Below are 20,078 nucleotides of genomic sequence, written 5' to 3' on the forward strand. Positions count from 1 at the left end.
AAATGTACAAAACTAAATGTACTTAAATTCATTCATTCATTCACAATAAATGTAAATGTAATGCAAACTACTATTTACACACCTCATTATTATCAGTTTTTGTTGATCTTGAAAATTAAATGTTTATACTTAATACCCAATTTCAAATGTTATCAAGGTACATCACTTAATCTAACAACCTAATGTATTTTTTTATTTGCTGTATTCATGAGGCAGAAAGAAGCATTAGTCCAACTGCAGGGAAACACAATCTTGCTTTCAGGGATAAATCAGGGCTTTATATTTCTAAACATTATCCAGTAGTAGTAACAAGTAGCTACTATGGTCACTTTTTAGAAAAAGTAAAAGTGTACAAGGAGTGTAAATGTTACATGTCTACATTAATCTGAACACACAACCTTTCTTGCTGTACAGAGAGGGTTAGGAGGCTGTAGTTTGTGTTGCTGTTGCACGGTATTATACTAAAATAATATTTAGTCACCCTACACTAGTGTATCAGACACACACTGATCTGAAAAGAAAGTCCTTAAATGACTTGAACTTGATTGTCATTTTCTAAAATAACTAGCTGCCAAATAGGGCCTAAAATATAGGGCTATGAAGTAAAAATAACATATGATAATTGTAAATAATTTAATAACAAGTTGTGGACAAGAATAAAGTTGCATCAAATGGAAAGACTGAGTACCTCAAAGTTAGGCTAATGTGTAGTAAATGTTCTTAGTTATGTTGCACCTCTTTTCTCAGCATGAGCTTCTGTCTAACGGTCACTAAACAGTCATCCCACAGTCGGTGTGTGTCATCATACCACTTAAGAGATGCATAGGCCTGAATGTCTGCCACTATTCACTCTTTGCTCTCCACTCATAAAATCTAATGGCTCACTTTGGTGAAGGTCATGTGTCCACACCTCTCCATACTCAACTGCAACTTTTAGGACCAAAACATTTGGGAGATAGTAACTTCATGAGATCCACCCCTCCTTACAGCCGGGGGACTACTGTAGCTGCTATAAGAGCCCTCCCTGTCATGAAGACCATCACACTGGACCATCCTATGGGGAAGCGCCTAAACAAACGTTAGACTGATGTTGGCTAAAGCTTGGAGTTACAGCGACTTTTAAGCACGGCTTGTCTGCATGCAGCTGTTTTGTAATTGTAGTCCGGGATTGTTTTTTCCCTGTGAAACACTTCCAACTTGTGATGGCTTTCACTATACTGAGGCCGATATCTACGCATCCCTTCTCTTACTCCGCTGACATGACCTTGATGTCGGACGACGAGGAGGGAAACCGCAGCGAGAGCGACGGCAGCACCGACCAGGGCTATGTGTGCTATGGGACTCCGGAAGGGAGTTACCGGCGGGAGTCCGGCGGTGTCGTGCGGCAGCGGAACGCCGCTAACGCCCGGGAGAGATACCGGACCCAGAACGTCAACACGGCCTTCACGGCGCTGCGGACACTCATCCCCACAGAACCTGTTGACAGAAAACTCTCCAAAATCGAGACGCTGCGCCTGGCGTCTAGCTATATTTCACACTTGGCCAACGTGCTGGTGGTCGGTGACGGGAGAGAGGACGGTCAGCCCTGCCTCAGTCCTGTCTACAAGGAGGTGAAGGGGAGAGGAGAGGGCAGACAGCCCCGGACTATCTGCACATTCTGCCTCAGCAACCAACGGAAAGGGGTAAGTAAAAAAAATATGCCCCGAAACATTTACGGAAGAAACATATTACAAAAGACCAATTAAAATTTTTATTTTAAAACGTATTTTCGTCGTCAAGCATAACACAATTAGCAAATGTTATTTTTAGATCTTCTGAAATTTACACAGTCTAGTGTTAGATTCTTCCTACATTTAATTTACCATGCAAAGCAATTAACAGTAGTTGCAGTTTTTAGAATTCCTGTGCCTGTCGTTCCTGTACTATCGTTTGTGAAAAACACAACGAGGGATGTAAGTGTGCTTCTATGTCATGGAAACGTGTAGGGTGGGGATATTTAAATAAAACGTGGCCTTCTTTGACTATAAATAGTTTGTATCTTAATGAAACCCCAATATTCCTGAAACCATATCTACTGATGCATTACAATGTGTGTGCCTTCATGGATAGATGAACGAACATGAACGTTGCGAATTTACAAATGTGGTCAGCATGAAGGAAGTAAGGCAGGTCAGTGTATTCAGATGCCAGTTTAATCATTTTGCCTGATGATCAAGCAGTGTGGTCGTCCTGAACACAATGGCAGTAACCAGTTAATGCTGTCGTACACGCACCTCAAGCTGTCACGTCAGAATTAAGGCTAAACTGTTTTATTTCAGTGTTTCTCCTTTTTGTGACACCAGAATGAAAGGGTAAGTTGTATGAATTTTATTACAAAATGTTTTTTTAGTGCATTTTAAATTATTATTATCATTCTATTTTATTATACACACTGCAGGGTTAGAATGAGCTCTATCCACCCAAGTAAAAATGCACATGGTCCATGTGGAGATCAAAACTCTGTATTGGGATTTAGCTTATTAATAGATGCTGTATATCCTTTAGTGCATGGAGATATCCTTTAAAGGAAACTGTTTTTATCTGCTCTAGATAGTAATTATACTGAACCTTTTTGTATGCTCTCAGGAAAGTTCATCAAAACATCTGAGTTTGAAAACATGTTTTGGTGAAAAATATGTCCACAGGCACATAGTGATGATGTCTAAATTGTCTCTTAGTACGTATACATGCACAGCCCCAACAGATTACAGCCATAGCTCGACCGTGCTACTCAATCGGGCAACTGCAATTGTCTGAGTATACATGCCAGTGAGAAAATCGAATTATTGGCATGTCATACCCCAGTACGACAGGTGGCGCTGTACCCAGTTCAACTAGTGCTAACAGAGCCACCTCCGGCTGACCTCTTTACGTCACCAGCAACAACAAACTCTACCTCAGCATTCGAGAAAGATGGGTTAGAGCAAAACAAAGCTACATCTTTGTACATTTTGGATATGGTGTACATGATAATTACACAAACTAGATGCACAATGGCTGTCTTGCTTGCAGTTATTTCGGATGAGGGACGCCGCCGCCGTCCTTCTACTTCCAGCTCAAGGCCCCGGGCAAAAAATCTCGAGCAGAACGCAAAATCCGATCCAATCTGATGGAACATGTACATGTACGAGTAATGCGACTATCAATCGAATAATCTAGGTATTTTAATCCGACTATGAGAAATCCGATCTGGTCCAATTTTAGTCAGACTAGTCAGGTGCATCTTAAAAATCCGATCATAGTAGGACTAACCCAATAATTAGTTTTCTTGAGTGTCATGTAAACACACTGACTGACAGTGATTTCCTTCTTTGTTCACAGGTGAAAGACAGACGGGACTGTGCTAAAATGCATGGGAGCAGTGTGAGACAAATAAGTTGACGATGAAAATGTCTGACCTGGTTTCAGAGCAGACCTGCACCAAACATTTGAATCTAGAGACATCTCTTCACCGCTACCACTCTTGGAGGACCACTCTGACTTTTGGAGGATTGGCTCATTGGTCACTTACCCAGTGTGTCTCCAGCAAGATACAGTAACTCTCTCCAGTGTACTACACAGTGTCAAGCAGGGAATGTTGTAAAAGTGAGGAAAGGTGCTACATGACAAACCTGCCAAGCCTGAAAGGAGAAGTGGTAAAACAGACAGATGGTCAAACTCTACACAATGAATGATCTTTCGGAAGCAGAATATGTCTTTGCCTGTGTCTCTGGGACTGATGAGACAAACTCCCACAAAAATATGCATCGTTCTTTAAGATGAGTTCTGGAAGCTTGGCTCTCAAACGGACTTGCAGCATACAGGAAAGCAGCTTTAGGAATAAGACAGAGAGAGAGAGGACAGAGCAGCTTGTGTGTAAAAGGACATATCTCTGGGACACTTTGGTATCTGCTTTTTCATTACATGTTTCAATCTACTTTAAAATGAAATTTATTTTTACATAGACACAGCTCTCTTGTTGTCAGATGTACAAACCCCAATTCCAATGAAGTTGGGACGTTGTGTAAAATGTAAATAAAAACAGAATACAATGATTTGCAAATCCTTTCAACTTATACTCAATTGAATACACTACAAAGACAAGATATTTAATGTTCAAACTGATAAACTTTATTGTTTTTTTTTGCAAATATTCACTCATTTGGAATTTGATGTCTGCAACACGTTCCAAAAGAGCTGGTACAGGGGCATGTTTACCACTGTGTTACATCACCTACCCTTTAACACTCAATTAGCATTTGGGAACTGAGGACACTAATTGTTGAAGTGTTGTAGGTGGAATTTTCCCATTCTTGCTTGATATATGACTTCAGTTGCTCAACAGTCCAGGTCCTCCGCTGTCGTATTTTGCACTTCAAGCGCCACACTTTCAATGGGAGACAGTTCTGGACTGTGGGGAGGCAGGTCTAGTACCCACACTCTTTTACTACGAAGCCATGCTGTTGTAACACATGCAGAATGTGGCTTGGCATTGTCTTGCATAAATAAGCAGGGATGGTCTCTGAAAAAGACATTGCTTGGATGGCAGCATATGTTGCAAAACCTGTATGTACCTTTCAGCATTGATGGTGCCTTCACAGATGTGCAAGTAACCAATGCGATGGGCACTAACACACCCCCATACAATCACAGATGCTGGCTTTTGAATTTTGCCCTGATCCTGTTTCTCTTTGGCCCGGAGGACACGACGTCCATGATTTCCATAAACAATTTGAAATGTGGACTCGTCGGACCACAGCACACTTTTCCAATTTGCTTCAGTCCATCTCAGATGAGCTTGAGCCCAGCGAAGCCAGCGCCATTTCTGGATGTTGTTGATATAGGGCTTTTGCTTTGCATTGTAGAGTTTTAACTTGCACTTGTAGATGTAGTGACAAACTGTGTTAACTGACAGTGGTTTTCTGAAGTGGTCCTGAGCCAATGTGGTAATATCCTTGATAGAATGATGTCCGTTTTTAATATAGTGCTGCCTGAGGGATCAAAGGTCACGGGCATTCAGTGTTGGTTTTTGGCCTTGCCACTTACATGCAAGGATTTCTCCAGATTCTCTGAATCGTTTGCCGATATCATGGACCGTAGATGATGAAATCTCTCAATTTCTTGCAATTGTACATTTAGAAACGTTGTTCTTAAACTGTAAGACTATTTGCTCACACAGTTGTTCACAACCTCGCCCCATTCTTGCTTGTGAATGATTGAGGCTTTCAGGGATGCTCCTTTTATACCCAATCATGGCACTTACCTGTTTTCAATTAACCAGTTCACCTGTGGAATGTTCCAAACAGGTGTTTTTCAAGCATTCCTCAACTTTCCCAGTCTTTTGTTGCCCCCATCCCAGCTATTTTGGAACGTGTTGCAGAGTATATTTGCAAAAAAACAATAAAGTTTATCAGTTTGAACATTAAATATCTTGTCTTTAACTGAATTTAAATTGGAAGGGATTTGCAAATCATTGTATTCTGTTTTTATTTACGTTTTACAAAACGCCCCAACTTCATTGGAATTGGGGTTTGTATTTTGAAGTTGTAAAGGTTGCAGTGCTGTTGCTCTGCCTTCAATGGTTTTATAGTTTTTTTTTCAATTATGCACTGGAAACATTTTTGAGATGTTATATTCATCTTTTAACTATTATGCATTCTTTTTTTGCAAATTGGACATAAAAACTCTTTACTGTGTGTGAAAAGAATGAAAAGTGATCTAAACATATAGTTTATACAGTATTTTAAAGGAATAGTTCACCCAAAAATGTATATTCTAAACAACTAAAGTGGCTGGGGGCTTTTAAAACATTAAGAAGTAACAAACAACAGATGTGGATTACTCTGGATGAGCTAATTGGAGGCATTTAATGTTTTTTTTGGGAGTAATCTTTTTCATTTTAAACATTTTTAAGTCTTCAGCTACTTCAGTTGTTTAGGAGAATGAAGCTCCAGAAATGTTTTGTGGACTATGAAAGTTCACCTGACTTTCCATCAGCATGGACGGAGGAAATAATGAATTAATATACATTATTTAATGAACTCACCTTTGAAGTACTGTATGAACTATGTCTAGGTCACTTATTTTTTACTGTCACATTGAAGTTAAGCACTGGGTAAACCAATGTGTTAACAAACAGAAAAACAACAAATACAGAACAAAAAGCACAAACAAAATTACATAGATTACTAGTGATGTCATGCGGGCAGTTTAGTTTTGATTTATCCGGTCTTTGAGATGTCAGTTTTTGACATTTTTGCATCCATCCCAATATAGTGGTTGTCCCCATTACTCTCTGATAAAGTAACAGTCCCTATGAAGAGTGTTGACAGCATTTTCTGTGGACTTATCCTGAGCTTCTGTATTTTGGTGGAGGCAGAAATCTTGGAGTCAGCTATCTAAAATTGTGAACTGGCCCTTTAACATTGCAAGCTTAGCTTGCTGATCAGTGAAGTTGCAAACATGTAGACTATGCAACTGTACCCATTCAAATTGATATTTTCCTAATTATTTTAAAGGTTATAACCACATGTTCCACACCCAAAGAACCCAAAGAAAAAAACTTTAACATTACTGGCAACTTCTGCCTGTAACTGCTCTGAGAGGGAAACTTATATGGGGATTTCCACTGAAGGTTTACCTTCTTCTCATCTGTATTATAGCAAGGAATCTCAACAGAGGAAGTAATCAATCTCTCATCTCTCTGAAGTCGTTGTACCCCAGCAGTATCTGGCCACAGAGAGCCCTGTCAGGGTGGTAGGTGCAGAGTTGCCAGTTAGGAAGGCATGAATCAGACTCAACTCTGGGAAAAGGTAAAGGCAAAACAGGAAAGACACAAATTAGTGTTGTTGGATCTATTGTAGTGACTGATGATTACTCATGGGGACCATAAGGGAGTTTAGCACATAACTGGAGCCATGCCAATAAGATCAACCACAAAGAGGAAGAAGCAGAGTGTACAGTTTGGTGTAGGGGCTGAAAAATACCTCCTCAAATATACAGTTTTAAGTTCACAAATGTGTTTGTTCTCCTGTTTACCATATCAAACCCATCATCTTGTTTTTCTGAATGCAACTGAAACTAGACTAGATAATCATCTGTTTTCATGAATAACACTTAAAGTTCTGGACATTTGGAAGCAGTATTCAGGAAAATACAGAAATCTGAGGGCTGATCTTTGGTATGCCTCTGCTCTGGTAGTAAATCTCCCAGATTGGGATCCACATGTTGCATTGATCAGTCACAGCTAATATCACCTAGCACCCTGTGACCAGAAGAACACAGCTGCTGATGAATTGATGTAATAGATCACAGAATGAGAGCAGCCTCAGCTATGTGTGAAAATCAGTGCACAAACAGACAGAGAGACATCCAAGTTTTTATTTGGATGTACAAAAGCTACAAGAGTTCAGAGGAAAGGCTTAAAGGATGAATGCCAGCAGATGTACCCAAACAATCTGCACTGCATTAGCTTGCAACAATCACATAATGTGGCAAAAAAGTAGACAAGATGTCCACTGTGATGGATTACCTCATTCTAAGAAGTTTGAAGACAGAGTTAGAGAAGAAGATTGATACCAGTCACATCTATATGTTACATTTGAAGTTATAGCCAGGAGGTGATTAGTTTAGCATGGCGCAAAGACTGGAACAGGTAAACAGCGAGCCCAGTGCCAACCAAAGCTAACATAATCCACCTGCCAACACGTTTAAAGCAATACAAAAACCAGAGTGTAATACAGCTAATTTTTAACTTATGTAGAGGGCTATTCATAGGTTATGGGTCAGTAGCGATTTGCAAAGAGGAGACCAAAGGTGCCACCAAAAGCACTGTTATTCTAAATGCATATAAAGGAAACACTGATAACTAGGCCTACTATTAAACTATACTGGATAGTGAAAGGTAAATAACATCAGCGTTGTACCTGCATGTTAAAAGAAGTGGCTGCTTCATACCAATACTTTAGTCACGTTGACACACGATACAACTGGGAGGTAACAGGCAGAACAAATGCATTCATAACTGCACATGTTTTGTTCTATTAAGGTAGTATATAAAAAATCAAAAATGTCTTTCAGCCCAGCCGACAAGATAAATTCTTAACACTTATATTTAGAAATATAGACTATGTATTGTTTACATTTTGACAATGTGTCATACCGTATCATGGTCACAGTACATGCTAATTAACTGACTTTCACGTTGAGAGGTGGAGGGGATGGTGGACCTTTTTGGCCGAGGCACCACATTCAAAATTTGTACACGTGACACCACTGGATATTCTAAGGGGACCATGGGACATTTCCCGTCACGTTTTGTTAGAAGTCGGCCATCTGCAGCTGGGATTATGGCTACAAGACTGGTTGTTTTTAACAAGATCTTGGAAAATCTACAGCGGTTTGTGGTAACCAAAACAGGTAGCTCTTTTAAATCAACACACTAGTTTTCTTCACATGAGGCGTTTTTTTGTGCTCAAACCTAACCAGAGCAGAAGCACATCTTTGTGAAAAGATAAAAATAGCATCTTTTGTTTTAAGTAATTTCTTTGCAAAGAAGCTACTTACAAACACACTCCCACAGACCGCTCTTAAGACACGTGTTTAATGAGTGTGGAGGTGCAGGTTGATTGTCAGTGGTCCCAACCACTTTGAGGCATAAGTAATCAATAAGTTGCGTATCTAAATCTTCATAAATGAATGATAGAGAGGAGAATGGCATGTGACAAGTACTTGTTCGTGTTTATCTTGAGAATACAGTCTGTGTACACAACAAAAGTTTATCTAGGGCCTCTGTATTTCTGTCATACATATTCCTTCATCATTAAAGCATTTAAAAGTTACTTATAATCACATTGTGAGGTGCAGTCACAGCCAACCATGAGATTTATTACAGTTTTTAAACATTTGACAACACAATTATGACAGAACTGAATCCTTCAAATCACAGTTGAAGTGATGTCTGGAGGTACAACCATCTGGAAGAAAGATATTGAGCTCGCACTCCTCTGGGGTGGCACCAATAACTACACACTTGCATAAAGCATCCCAACCCTCTAGTTTCTCTCCAGCTGTCAGTACTAAAGCCTAATTAGAAGCTGTGGTGTGAGCTTATCTTGCAGCTCCGAGGTCCTGGCGTAACCCTGCTCAATGGCTCCCAGAGGCCTCCCCTCAGGCAGGAAGATGTCATAGAGAAACAGGAAGGAAAAGGCCTGAGTGATTGACCCTGCCAAGGCCCTCCCCGTGGGGCCCATGGCCCTGGGTCAGTGTCAGCTTTTACATCAATCGGGGCCTAGATGGTCCATTGCGCTCAGCTGATGCTTATTTTATTTATTTCCTGGGTGGGAAAACATGGCCGAATAAAACTCTTGGCCAGAGTCACTCTGAGTTATTGTGATTAAGATTTTACAGTGAATTCCCTGGATGGGCAGGTCCTGTACAGTATGTAAAAATTGACCAAAAGAATAAAAAATGTTACATAACATGTAGGTGAAGTCGAAGTCAATGCACATAGTATAGTAAGAAAATATGAGCTATATTACATCTAAATACATTGATAAATGTATAGATTTGAACATTTTGACAAATATACATGCAGATTGAATCACGCTGGCTTGTAATGTAAGAAAAACTATACAGAAGGGAGAAACATGTTTACAGAAACTTGTATCTACACAAATAAATATAGATTAAGAGGTGCAAATGTTACCAAAATTATAAAGAAAGTAGTGTTATTTTCTAAGGAAAGCTAACTGAGCGAGAAAAGAGGAAGATTAAATTTCTTTGTATATCATTGGAAGCTATGAAGGTATGCAACCACCTCTAACTGGTGTGGTTTCTTGTAAAAGTGAGTGATATCCTTGTAAAGGACAGTATAAAGTTCCATGTAAACATAAATTAATCTGTCAAAGTCTTTAGCAGTGCTTTCACAATCTTCAACCCCATCTGGTAAGCATTAGTGGAGAATACCACGGGGCAAATTGGAAGGGCTAAGATTGCGATACAGTACCCCTCCACCACACTTAAGCCCTTAACAGACCCTTATGGTGCTGTAGCTCAACTGTGTGACAGGACAGACACCTTACACCCTCCCCAATTGCCTCTTGTTCAACCCTGACAGAGGAGGTAGTCGCCATCAGACACGCACTGAGAACCCTTTCATAGGGCAGTAGCCTTGGATAGACTGTGTGTGTGTATATATCTGTGTTTGTGTTCACTTGTACAAAGACTTGGACAAAGAAGATGTCCAACACTTACACAACCCAAAAGTAACAGGTTACAATAATATTTCTTTTAGCGGTAACACTAAAGTAGTAATGTGACGAGCTACATGACCATACTTATAAAGGCTATGCATGTGTTTAATATAGCTGAGCCTGTAAGTTCTGTGTAGAGTCTCTATGTGACTGCAATGAGCAGTATTTCGTAGCCTAATGATGAAGCCCTAATCACCCGAACGCACTTGAATTGACATTCTTGTCATTACATGTCCATGTATTCCTTGTTCTGTGTTACGATTTGTGTTGGATCAGGACCTAAATGCACGACTCGACTCTGGTTAACAGTGCAACAAACAGTCTTTAATGTTCAAAAAAGGTGCAAGAATAGGTGCGAGGTGGAGGGGTGGTGCGAAGTCCCAGGATCCTGACGTGGTAGGCGAAGTCACCGGTGAGTGCGTGGATGAAGGTGTCGTGACGTGAGGTCCGTTGTAGGACAATGGCGGTGCAGAGTGAGAGCACAGGGGGGCTGGTAGCAGGCAGGCAGGTCCATTGGCAGGCAGGGAGGAAGCAAAGCTCGAGACTGCACAGCAAGCACAGCAATCTAAAGCGAGGCAGCAAAACACAAGAGGATTAGCTTCACAAGCTAAGCGCAGAGCACAAGGCAAAAATACAAAGGAGCCAGGATTCACACAACCACGTTGACTGACGAAACGATATGGCGATGAGCAAGAGAGAAACCAGTGGCTTTATGGGAGACTTGATTTGTAGAGTGAATTCACCTGGCGCTGCCTGTGGAGAAGAAGCCACGCCCACATGCACACACACACAGCACAGACAGGGGGAGAGACACAGGAGGAATAATACAGACAGGGACACAAAAACACATACAAGGGAAAAAGCAGGGCTGCCATGATGGAATCATGACATTCTGTGGACTAAATAAAAAGGCATAAAAGAAAATGTTCTCATGTCATGTTATTATAGGCTACATTATAGGTAGGTATAGGATGTATAGAGCTATAGTGTTTCATATGACTCAAGGCTGTTCCTTTATATAAAAAGACCTTGGCTATTATGTTGAATCAAACTTAAAAGTAGTGCAATAAGTAATATATTAATTCATTACTTACTGAGGGTTACTAGTAATATTAAATATATTACATATATACATATAATACATTTTGAAAGTAACTTGCCCAGCACTGGTTGTGGTTTACCTGCTAAGGAAATTAAGTTCAACAGGTTTGTTTGTAACACGGACATGTTACAGCGCCCTGCTACAGGGTATCTGAAAACCATAGCCCAAGAGGTTCGGCTCCGTGAGCTACATAAAGGCATTCAAGTGTTATTTTAGAGTGTGGTACATTCAATTCTGAATGCAAAACAAGAGTGAGCTGTAGTTTCAAGCCTTACCGCAGGGGTGCGTTTATCTGTCCCAATACAACTGGGTAGACAGAGACTGTACAGATTCAACCTGATTTTAGCCTCAAATTGGTCTCCCCCAACTTTTTAGATGTGTTATTAGATGTGCTGTCATTATGAAGTTTGACAGGGCATATATTATCAGTTACTTTGGCAACAGGTAAAACTATCTTTCCATTAGAGAGCTTCTTAATGACAGAAAGTTGAAGCAGAGCAGCAAGTGGACAACAACGGGAAAACTAGAAAACTTAGTGTAACATCAAGTGATTTTGTTATGTGTCTTATGTTTTGATTCCCACGCCCTCTTGTGTCCTTTAAGTGTCCTTGTGTTCTTCCCTGTCTTTCCCCTCCTCTTGTGCATGTTTGTCTCTCCCTGTCTGCTAGTGTTGCTTCCTGTACATTTGTCTTAAACAATTCCCCCCCGGGGATCAATAAAGTATTCTGACTGTGATTCTGATTCTCTGTGATTCCCCTTCGTTATTTTCACCTGCTGCTCCACCTCACCTGTGCCTTTTCTTGTCGTTAGTGTCTGTGCATATAGTCTTTGTCTTCCCTCTGTTATTTGTCTGTTCATTGCTTCTGTCTGCTTCTGTCTCTGTTGGTGTGATGTCCCTTGTGTTCCAAGCTCCTTGATGCTCCTGTTGGTCTGTTGTTCCTCCCGTTTCTCCTCGTGTACCTCCAGTCTCCCATTTGGTATGTTTTTGGATTTTGATTCTTGGTGGCTGTTTGATTTGTACTTTGTCTTTTGTTGGTACTTTGTTTGCTGTTTTGATACTTTGCCCACTTTTCCCCTTTTTACTAGCTTGTGAAGCTAGCTCCCTTTGTTTGTTTGTATTCAGCCTTTTGATTATTAAAGCTCGCCTTTTTGTTCCCTTTTATCCTGTCTCCTGTCCTGTGAGTAACTGCATTTGGGTCCACCTCCTATTTCCTTAGTTTTCCCCTTTAACCCGCTGTGACAGACTGAGGTGCAACACATTGCTTCTTTCAAATTTTAAACCCATTTAGCCTGCCTGTGCAGACATGCAAAAATAAATTTGCTTGAAGACCATCAGCTAGTTGTAATGTCTCTCATGACAGAAGTTGTTTTATTGATAATATCAAAATGAACCTTTATTACATGTGACTGGACGGATGCACCACGTGCTGCTCAGTCCCTTGCTGCTGGATGTCAGTGGTGACCAAAGGTGAATATTTTTGTTACCAATTGTGACAGTGTTGGCTGGTATTGTTTTCATCTTGTGAGTCTTCACGTGTATGCGTTATGGCTCTTGGAGACAGATCTTTGCAACATGACAGCACCACAGCCATGCAAGATGCTGTCATGAAACTTTATAGGTTTATAGACGAGATCGAAATTAAGGCCAAGTTTATAGATGGGTGGGGTCTCATGTAATAATATAGTAATCAGTAATGACTAGTCATGGGACAGAACATGAACATGGTCGATGGCAACGCTGCTGGTGTAATCCTATCGCAAGATGGTCTGCATATAGTGCCTGTGAATAGGGCTCAAACTCAACATAAATTTGACAGTGAATTAATTCATCATTTAATGTCAGACTACTTTCTGTAACACTCTTGATACCTTCCTCTCATGGTGAAATCACAAGTGAGATGCAGTCTTACAATGTGAGGCTATATTCAATCCAATCTTTATTTGTATGACTTTTTTCATACAGAAAGTAGCACAAAGTACGTAGGGCACTGAGACCTGAGGTGAGGAAGAAGCAACCTTCGGGGGCCAGCCACACTGAGAGAGAACATGGTCCAAGGCTGCAGGGAGCACCACCACAGAGACTACCCCCCCGGGCAGACAGGAGGCCCCGCACCAAGGTGCGGAGCCCTCTAGCTACCCAGGCTGAAACCGTCCATGGGACAGCACCCCCAGCGGCAGACCAGAGACAACTCCCAGTCTGGCAGGCCCCCATGAGGAAATACTGGAGCTAAAAACAGACAGACTAAAACAGTAAAATAAGATAAAAGACACTAATGCTATGTCTAACGCAGCATAAAAGAAATTAAAAAGAATTAAAGAAATTAATTAAAAGCCTGGTCAAAAAGGTGGGTCTTGAGCCTCTTTTTAATAACCTCAACAGTCTCATTGACCCTGAGGTTCTCCAGCAGGTTGTTCCACAGTTGGGGGCCATAATAACTGAAAGCCACCTCACTATGCTTTTTTGTACTAACCTGTAGTTAGCTAAGGGCCGTGACATGTGGTATGGTTAAAAGGCCAGCGCGGAACGGTTTTGAATGACTTAATGTCTTCCATGAATCTAGTTGATATTTGGAGGCTTGGACATCCTACAGATAGAGATGATTCTTTTTTCACAAATGCATAAGTCCTTTTCAAGAATAGATTATTTTTTAATTGACTCTAAGTTGATATAAAATGTGACTGCCTCGAAATATCATAATATTTTACTTTCTGACCACTCTCCAACTTCGTTGGTCCTTGATCTTGATCATAAAAAACAGCAGTTTACCTGGTGTCTCCACTCATCATTGTTTTCCGATGCATCATTCTGTCAATATATCTCTACTAAGATCTCAGAATTCCTGGATAGTAATAACAATTCAGAAGTCACAGACTCCACTTTATGGGAAACTTTTAAAGTTGTGATTCGGGGTCACATTATCTCTTTTGAATCTTCACTGAAAAAGGAAAGGCAGAAGCGACTGTCAGAAATTGAAACTGAACTATCGCAGTTTGAACTTGCCTATAGGACTTCCTCCAGCCCTTCCACCTTACAAAATATTCTTAAACTTAAATATGAATATAACACTATCCTGTCCAGTCAAGTATGTGATCAGTTGTTTAAGATCAGGCAGAAACACTTCGAGCTGGGGGACAAGCCCCATAAATTACTGGCACAACAGTTAAGAGGCTTGCAAGCTAGTAGAACTATTCACAAGATTAAATCAAAGACTGGAGAATTAGTTATTGACCCTAAAAGTATAAACGGTCGTTTTAGGGAATATTATGCAGAGTTATACATGTCAAAAGCAAAAGGGAACGCTTCTGATTGGCTGGGGCGTCTAAAACTCCCTAAATTAAGTGAGGCTGCTCGAGAAGCTTTGAATTCTGACATCACCATGCAGGAGATACTGGATGCAATAAAATCATTTCCCAATGGCAAGGCCGCTGGCCCAGATGGTTTTGGAATTGAACTGTATAAAACATTTTCTCTGAAGATTGCTCCCCTTCTTTTGGGGATGTTCGATCATTCATTTTGAAACCAGAAATTTCCGCCCACATTATATGAAGCCAATATTTCATTATTATTCAAAGAAGGTAGAGATGAAACTGAGCCTTCATCTTTTCGTCCTATCACATTATTAAACTCAGATATGAACATTTTTACCAAGTTATTAGCAAATAGGTTAAATATATATCATCCATCATTCACACTGATCAAACTGGCTTTGTCCCCAATAGATTTTCTTTTTTTAATGTCAGAAGATTGATGAATATAATGTACCATAAGTATAGTAAGGGCTCGAGGGTGGCTGCCCTTTGCCTAGACGCGGAAAAGGCATTTGATCAAGTGGAATGGGCATATATGGTAAAGGCTTTGGAGGAGTTTGGATTTGGCAGTCAATTTGTATCGTGGATTACAATGTTATGTGCTCATCCATCTTCCTCCATTCTCACAAATCAAGAAAGATCAGTGCCATTCCGATTACACCGCGATACAAGCCAGGGCTGCCCCCTCAGCCCTCTGCTCTTTGCCATTGCTATTGAGCCTCTTGCCATTAGTATCAGGAATCACTCTTCTATCGATCCCATTCGGCTGGGTAATGTGGATCACCATATTTCCTTATATGCAGACGATGTTGTTCTTTTCATATCACAACCAGAGAAGTCAGTTCCTGTTTTGCTGAATCTTATTAGAACATTTGGTGAAGTTTCGGAATACTCAATTAACTGGCAGAAGAGTGAATTCATGTCACTGGGCGCTGATCTCAAAGCTGAATTTTTGCATAATCTCCCGTTCAAAATCACAGACAGACTGAAGTATCTTGGTGTAGTTTTGCCAAAAGACCCTAAACTAATTTGTAAGCTAAACTTTCTTGAGAAAGTGGAGAAACTGAAGAGGGACATTGAGAAATGGAGGGCTCTTCTCCTCTTTCTATGGTGGGTCGAATAAATGCCATCAAAATGGTTTCCCTACCGAGATTCTTGTATCTTTTTCAAAATTTAACTATTTTTTTGGCACAATCTTTTTTTAAATCTTTGGACTCGATACTTCTGCCTTTTATTTGGGGCTTTAAAGCTCACAGAATCTCAAAAATTCACTTACATAAACCAAGGGAAATGGGTGGGTTAGGACTACCATATTTCCTGCATTATTACTGGGCGGCAAATGCTAGAGCCCTTGCCTATTGGCAGGAAGGATATAATACGGAGGTATCTGCCAGGACTCCCCTCTGGGTTGCCATTGAAATGAGTGATGTCAAAAACAGTTCTCTTCCAGCACTTCTCTTCTCAACTCCCAGATCTCCTGCAACTGTTAAGATGGATAATATGATCATTTTTAATTGTTTAAAAATATGGCAGCAAATTAGAAAGGGCTGCAAACTACCAGACACTTCTATCCATGCCCCAGTATATCGCAATCATGCATTCTGTCCATCCCTCTCGGACGGGTCTTTCAACAGTTGGAGGCTGAAGGGTTTAGTCACTCTGAAAGATCTATATATTAATAAACAGTTTGCCACATTTGCTCAGTTAAAAAGTAAGTTTTCTCTTCCCACAACACATTTTTCCGATATTTGCAGATTAAGAATTATGTCCGTCAATGTGTGCCTAACTTTGAGTCCCTTCCGAAAGATAAAATGATTTATAAGCTTTTGTTGGGTCCACCTGAATCTCAAAAATTGGTTTCTGGCTTTGTAAATATATTCTTTGAACGAACAGATTATGCTACACATTCTCTGAAAAATTCCTGGGAAGAGGAGTTGGGAATGCAGATTGGAGATGATGTTTGGAAGGAGGGCCTTGGTAGGACCCGATCTTGCTCTATTAACACCAGGCACCAGTTAATCCAATTTAAGGTGATGCACAGGCTTCACTACTCAAAAACCAAACTGCACAGGATCTTTCCCACCATTTCTTCTCTATGTGACTGATGTAAATCTGCAGAGGGCTCTCTGACTCACCTCTTTTGGACTTGTCCAAAACTATAATTTTTGGTGTAACATTTTTAAGTGGTTTTCTGACATGTACAGCTGTGTGTTTGAACCAGATCCAATGATTGCATTATTTGGGGTTTCCCCTTCTCTACTTAAACATAGAGCTTCGGTGCAGAGCACAATTATGTATGGAATGGTAATTGCAAAGAAAATGATTTTAAAACTCTGGAAGTCAGATATTGTGCCTCAGTTTAAGATCTGGTTAAGTGAGCTCATTGGTGTATTGCATATGGAGAAGGTTCGATATGGCATGATGGACAATCTTAATAAATTTTTGGATATATGGCAGCCATTTCTGGCTCACCTTGATAAATATAACATTGATCTTGACTAGCAAGGGAGTTAATAGAGTGCCATCCACCTTTACCATCTCTGTTTAGTACTTGTGCTAAGATTCTAGTGTCAGTGACGCACAGTGTACTTCATTATTGTTTTTAAATATGCCCTGTTTTGTTTTTGTGTTTTATTTTACTTGTTGTTTCTACTTTATTTCTTCTGTCTGTTTTTTGTAACTTGTCTTATACAAAACTCTAATAAAAAGAAAAAAGAAAAAAAAGAACCGTAAAATCAATCCTGAAACGCACAGGGAGCCAATGCAGCGATTTTAAAACCGGTGTAATGTGCTCCCGCCCTCTGGTCCTTGTCAACACTCATGTGGCTGAGTTTTGTAGTAATTGTAGATCATACTATGGTATGACTTTAAAATTAACATTAAAAAACAGAAACATTGATTAATAAAACATATATTAATCTTGAACATGAAAGATATTTCTTATCCTTGGGAAGAGAATCGGTGAGAAAAAAAAGAAAAGAATTGAATAAAAATTGCAATTCAAAGCTCAACTTACTAGGTGATGTGGGACGTTACATTTACATTCCACATCAGATCCAGGAAGGACATTACATTAAATCTGGACACAGCATTGGTGGTGGAGCTCTGTGGCGTTTTGAAGCCAAAAAAACCCCAAAACACTTGACTTCTGCGGCGCACAGCCCATAGATTGTGTGCACTAGAGCAGGGGATATGCAAGAATCCTGAAGTTAAAGTTATATATTGATTGTAAGATAGCACAACTAAAAAGTCTTAGTTTTTGGTAACTCCTTAACAATACAAAATAATTCAAATGGAGGGGTGGGAGCAAAGCGCAAGAGAATTAACTGACTGACTAACCTAATGCAAGATTTATTAGAAAAAAAAAGACACCATTAGAAACCAGGCCGCTGCGGCGAGGAGCCTCTGGACATGGGTAGCCCGTTCTATCGACTGAGTTAATGGATGCCCCGAAGACACACTTTCAAGCAGATAGCTCAGTTGTGGTGGGAAAGAAAAGTCCTTGCCATGGCAAGTCATACGGAAACTAAGTTGTGGTAGGAAAGGGAAGTCAGTGAACATGTTCCCAGAGGTGGGCGAGCCTGTCTGCAGATGTCCACAAGACCAATATCACATACCAGTCTAACAGAGCAGATGTGTGTGTGTGTTCCGTATGGGCGATGGTGTTGACGGACACTCTCGGGACTATTGTTTCCATCCCAACATGCAGTTGGAGGAAGTGGTGGAATGAACTGAGACATTAGTACAGACAATATCAGTCCATCGGGGCTGGGCTCTGACTGCTCTATGCATGGCTGCTTCTCCTGCACTCTGCCTCAGTTTTAGGGCGGCGGTCCTTAATACAGAGGTTAAAGGTGACTTATCTGAGGCATGATTTCTCTTCCTGGCAAAATAACACTACAATATGTCTGCAATGATTCTGAAGGAAGAAAGAGGCAGACTTCTGCAGCAGCCTGACATCCATCATGACCCCATGACACTTTGTGTTTTTTTCATTTTATCTTTGCATAGTAAAAACCTTTACTTATAAGAGAGACCTGATAACTTGTTTTAACATACTAATTTCATTAAGCATGTGCTGCAAGAGAAATGTATGAAGCTGAACACATTTTTGTAAACAATGAAGCTGTTTCTTCAGAAGGGGAAACATATTCCCATTTTTTTTCCCAACAATTAATTAAACTGCTCTGTGAACTTCCCTTCAACCCCTGAGTTTTCTACAGAGCAATCACAGGTAGTCTGTTTTTGGAAGGGATGTTTAGGAGATAACTCAAGCCAGAAAAACACACAAACAAAGCCACATGTATCAAATTGTGACATTGCACGCGAAGAAATCTCCCAAGGATCTGCATTTTAACAAGACACGAAAAATGACCTTGCAGCTCATAAATGCAATTGTTCACTGCTTAGAGACTCCTGTAACTGGGTAATGGATGGGAGGCATCATCTGATATATGTCTGAAAACTTTGAATCAGTCTCAACACCCAGAGCAATTGTTTAGAGGATATCCTCAATCAAGGCCCCAAAGAGCCCCCCCCCCCCCCCCCCCCCCCCCCAACCCGCCGGCTGTGTGGTGGAGAAGAATGACTGTGCTGGCTCCTGCTCCAAGCACAACACCATGTTTGTTTCTCATCGGACAATGCCAAAAGGAAACTTTGTTGCGATTTTAAACATGTTACTCCTCTGTTAATGTCTTAATGGTTACTGCCAAACAATTATATAAAACTTGCCAGTGTTGTGTTTCAACACATTGTTAGGTTAAGCTGTTATTTGGACAGTTTACCTGTTTACCTATAGGTGGCTATATGGCCCTTATTTACAGTGCCAGTGCCATCACCTTTCCACTGTGTTTTTTGTGTGTTCCCCATCCCTTTCTGAAACCTACTAAAACATCTATCACCACATGCACCTAGTTTTCCTATGAGTAAATAATTGGGGCTTGATTTAGGATTATACATTGGCATTATGTATTATGCATGTGAGAATAATAAGGTGATATAATTCTGATCTTCTAGCTAGATTTCACGACACAGAGCCCAAGAGGGGGCATCAATATTACACTCCAACATTATTATCCCTGAGGCCCCAGGACAGTTGTCCTCATTGTCCAGTTGGTAATCCAGCCTTAACTGTACAGTTTTATACTGGAAGAAGAAATTCTTTATCAGTTGAATTTTAAAATCAATATCTGTAAAAAACAGAACAAAAATATGGTGACATAAGAATCTGGGGAAGAAGCTGAATGGAACTTTGCAAGGGAAGTCAAATAAAACAGCAATACGTTACAGAAATACTATTAATGTATGTCATATGAATCCCTGACTGGCAAAGCATGATTGCCTCTTGCCAGCATTGTCCCTGTATGTTACAATATTCTGAGTATATTACCTGTTAA

The 20,078-nt window shown here is 40.3% G+C and overlaps 1 protein-coding gene and 1 long non-coding RNA gene across 2 annotated transcripts; one reads left to right on the plus strand and one right to left on the minus strand.

The window, feature by feature from the left end:
* The first annotated feature begins 1,045 nt into the window (after nucleotides 1–1,045).
* Nucleotides 1,046–4,056, plus strand: LOC115583523 (transcription factor 15-like). The gene is made up of 2 exons (XM_030420473.1): nucleotides 1,046–1,682; nucleotides 3,361–4,056. Exons 1-2 carry the CDS (start codon nucleotides 1,203–1,205, stop codon nucleotides 3,418–3,420), a joined length of 540 nt encoding a protein of 179 aa, XP_030276333.1. The 5' UTR covers nucleotides 1,046–1,202; the 3' UTR covers nucleotides 3,421–4,056.
* Nucleotides 4,057–10,573: 6,517 nt separating this feature from the next.
* Nucleotides 10,574–11,427, minus strand: LOC115583535 (uncharacterized). The gene is made up of 2 exons (XR_003984385.1): nucleotides 10,930–11,427; nucleotides 10,574–10,836 (listed from the first exon to the last, which is right to left on the minus strand). It is a non-coding gene; the product is annotated as an uncharacterized LOC115583535 (long non-coding RNA).
* Between the last annotated feature and the right edge of the window lie 8,651 nt (nucleotides 11,428–20,078).

The sequence above is a fragment of the Sparus aurata genome, chromosome 6, assembly GCF_900880675.1.
Source record: "Sparus aurata chromosome 6, fSpaAur1.1, whole genome shotgun sequence".
Classification (NCBI taxonomy): domain Eukaryota; kingdom Metazoa; phylum Chordata; class Actinopteri; order Spariformes; family Sparidae; genus Sparus; species Sparus aurata.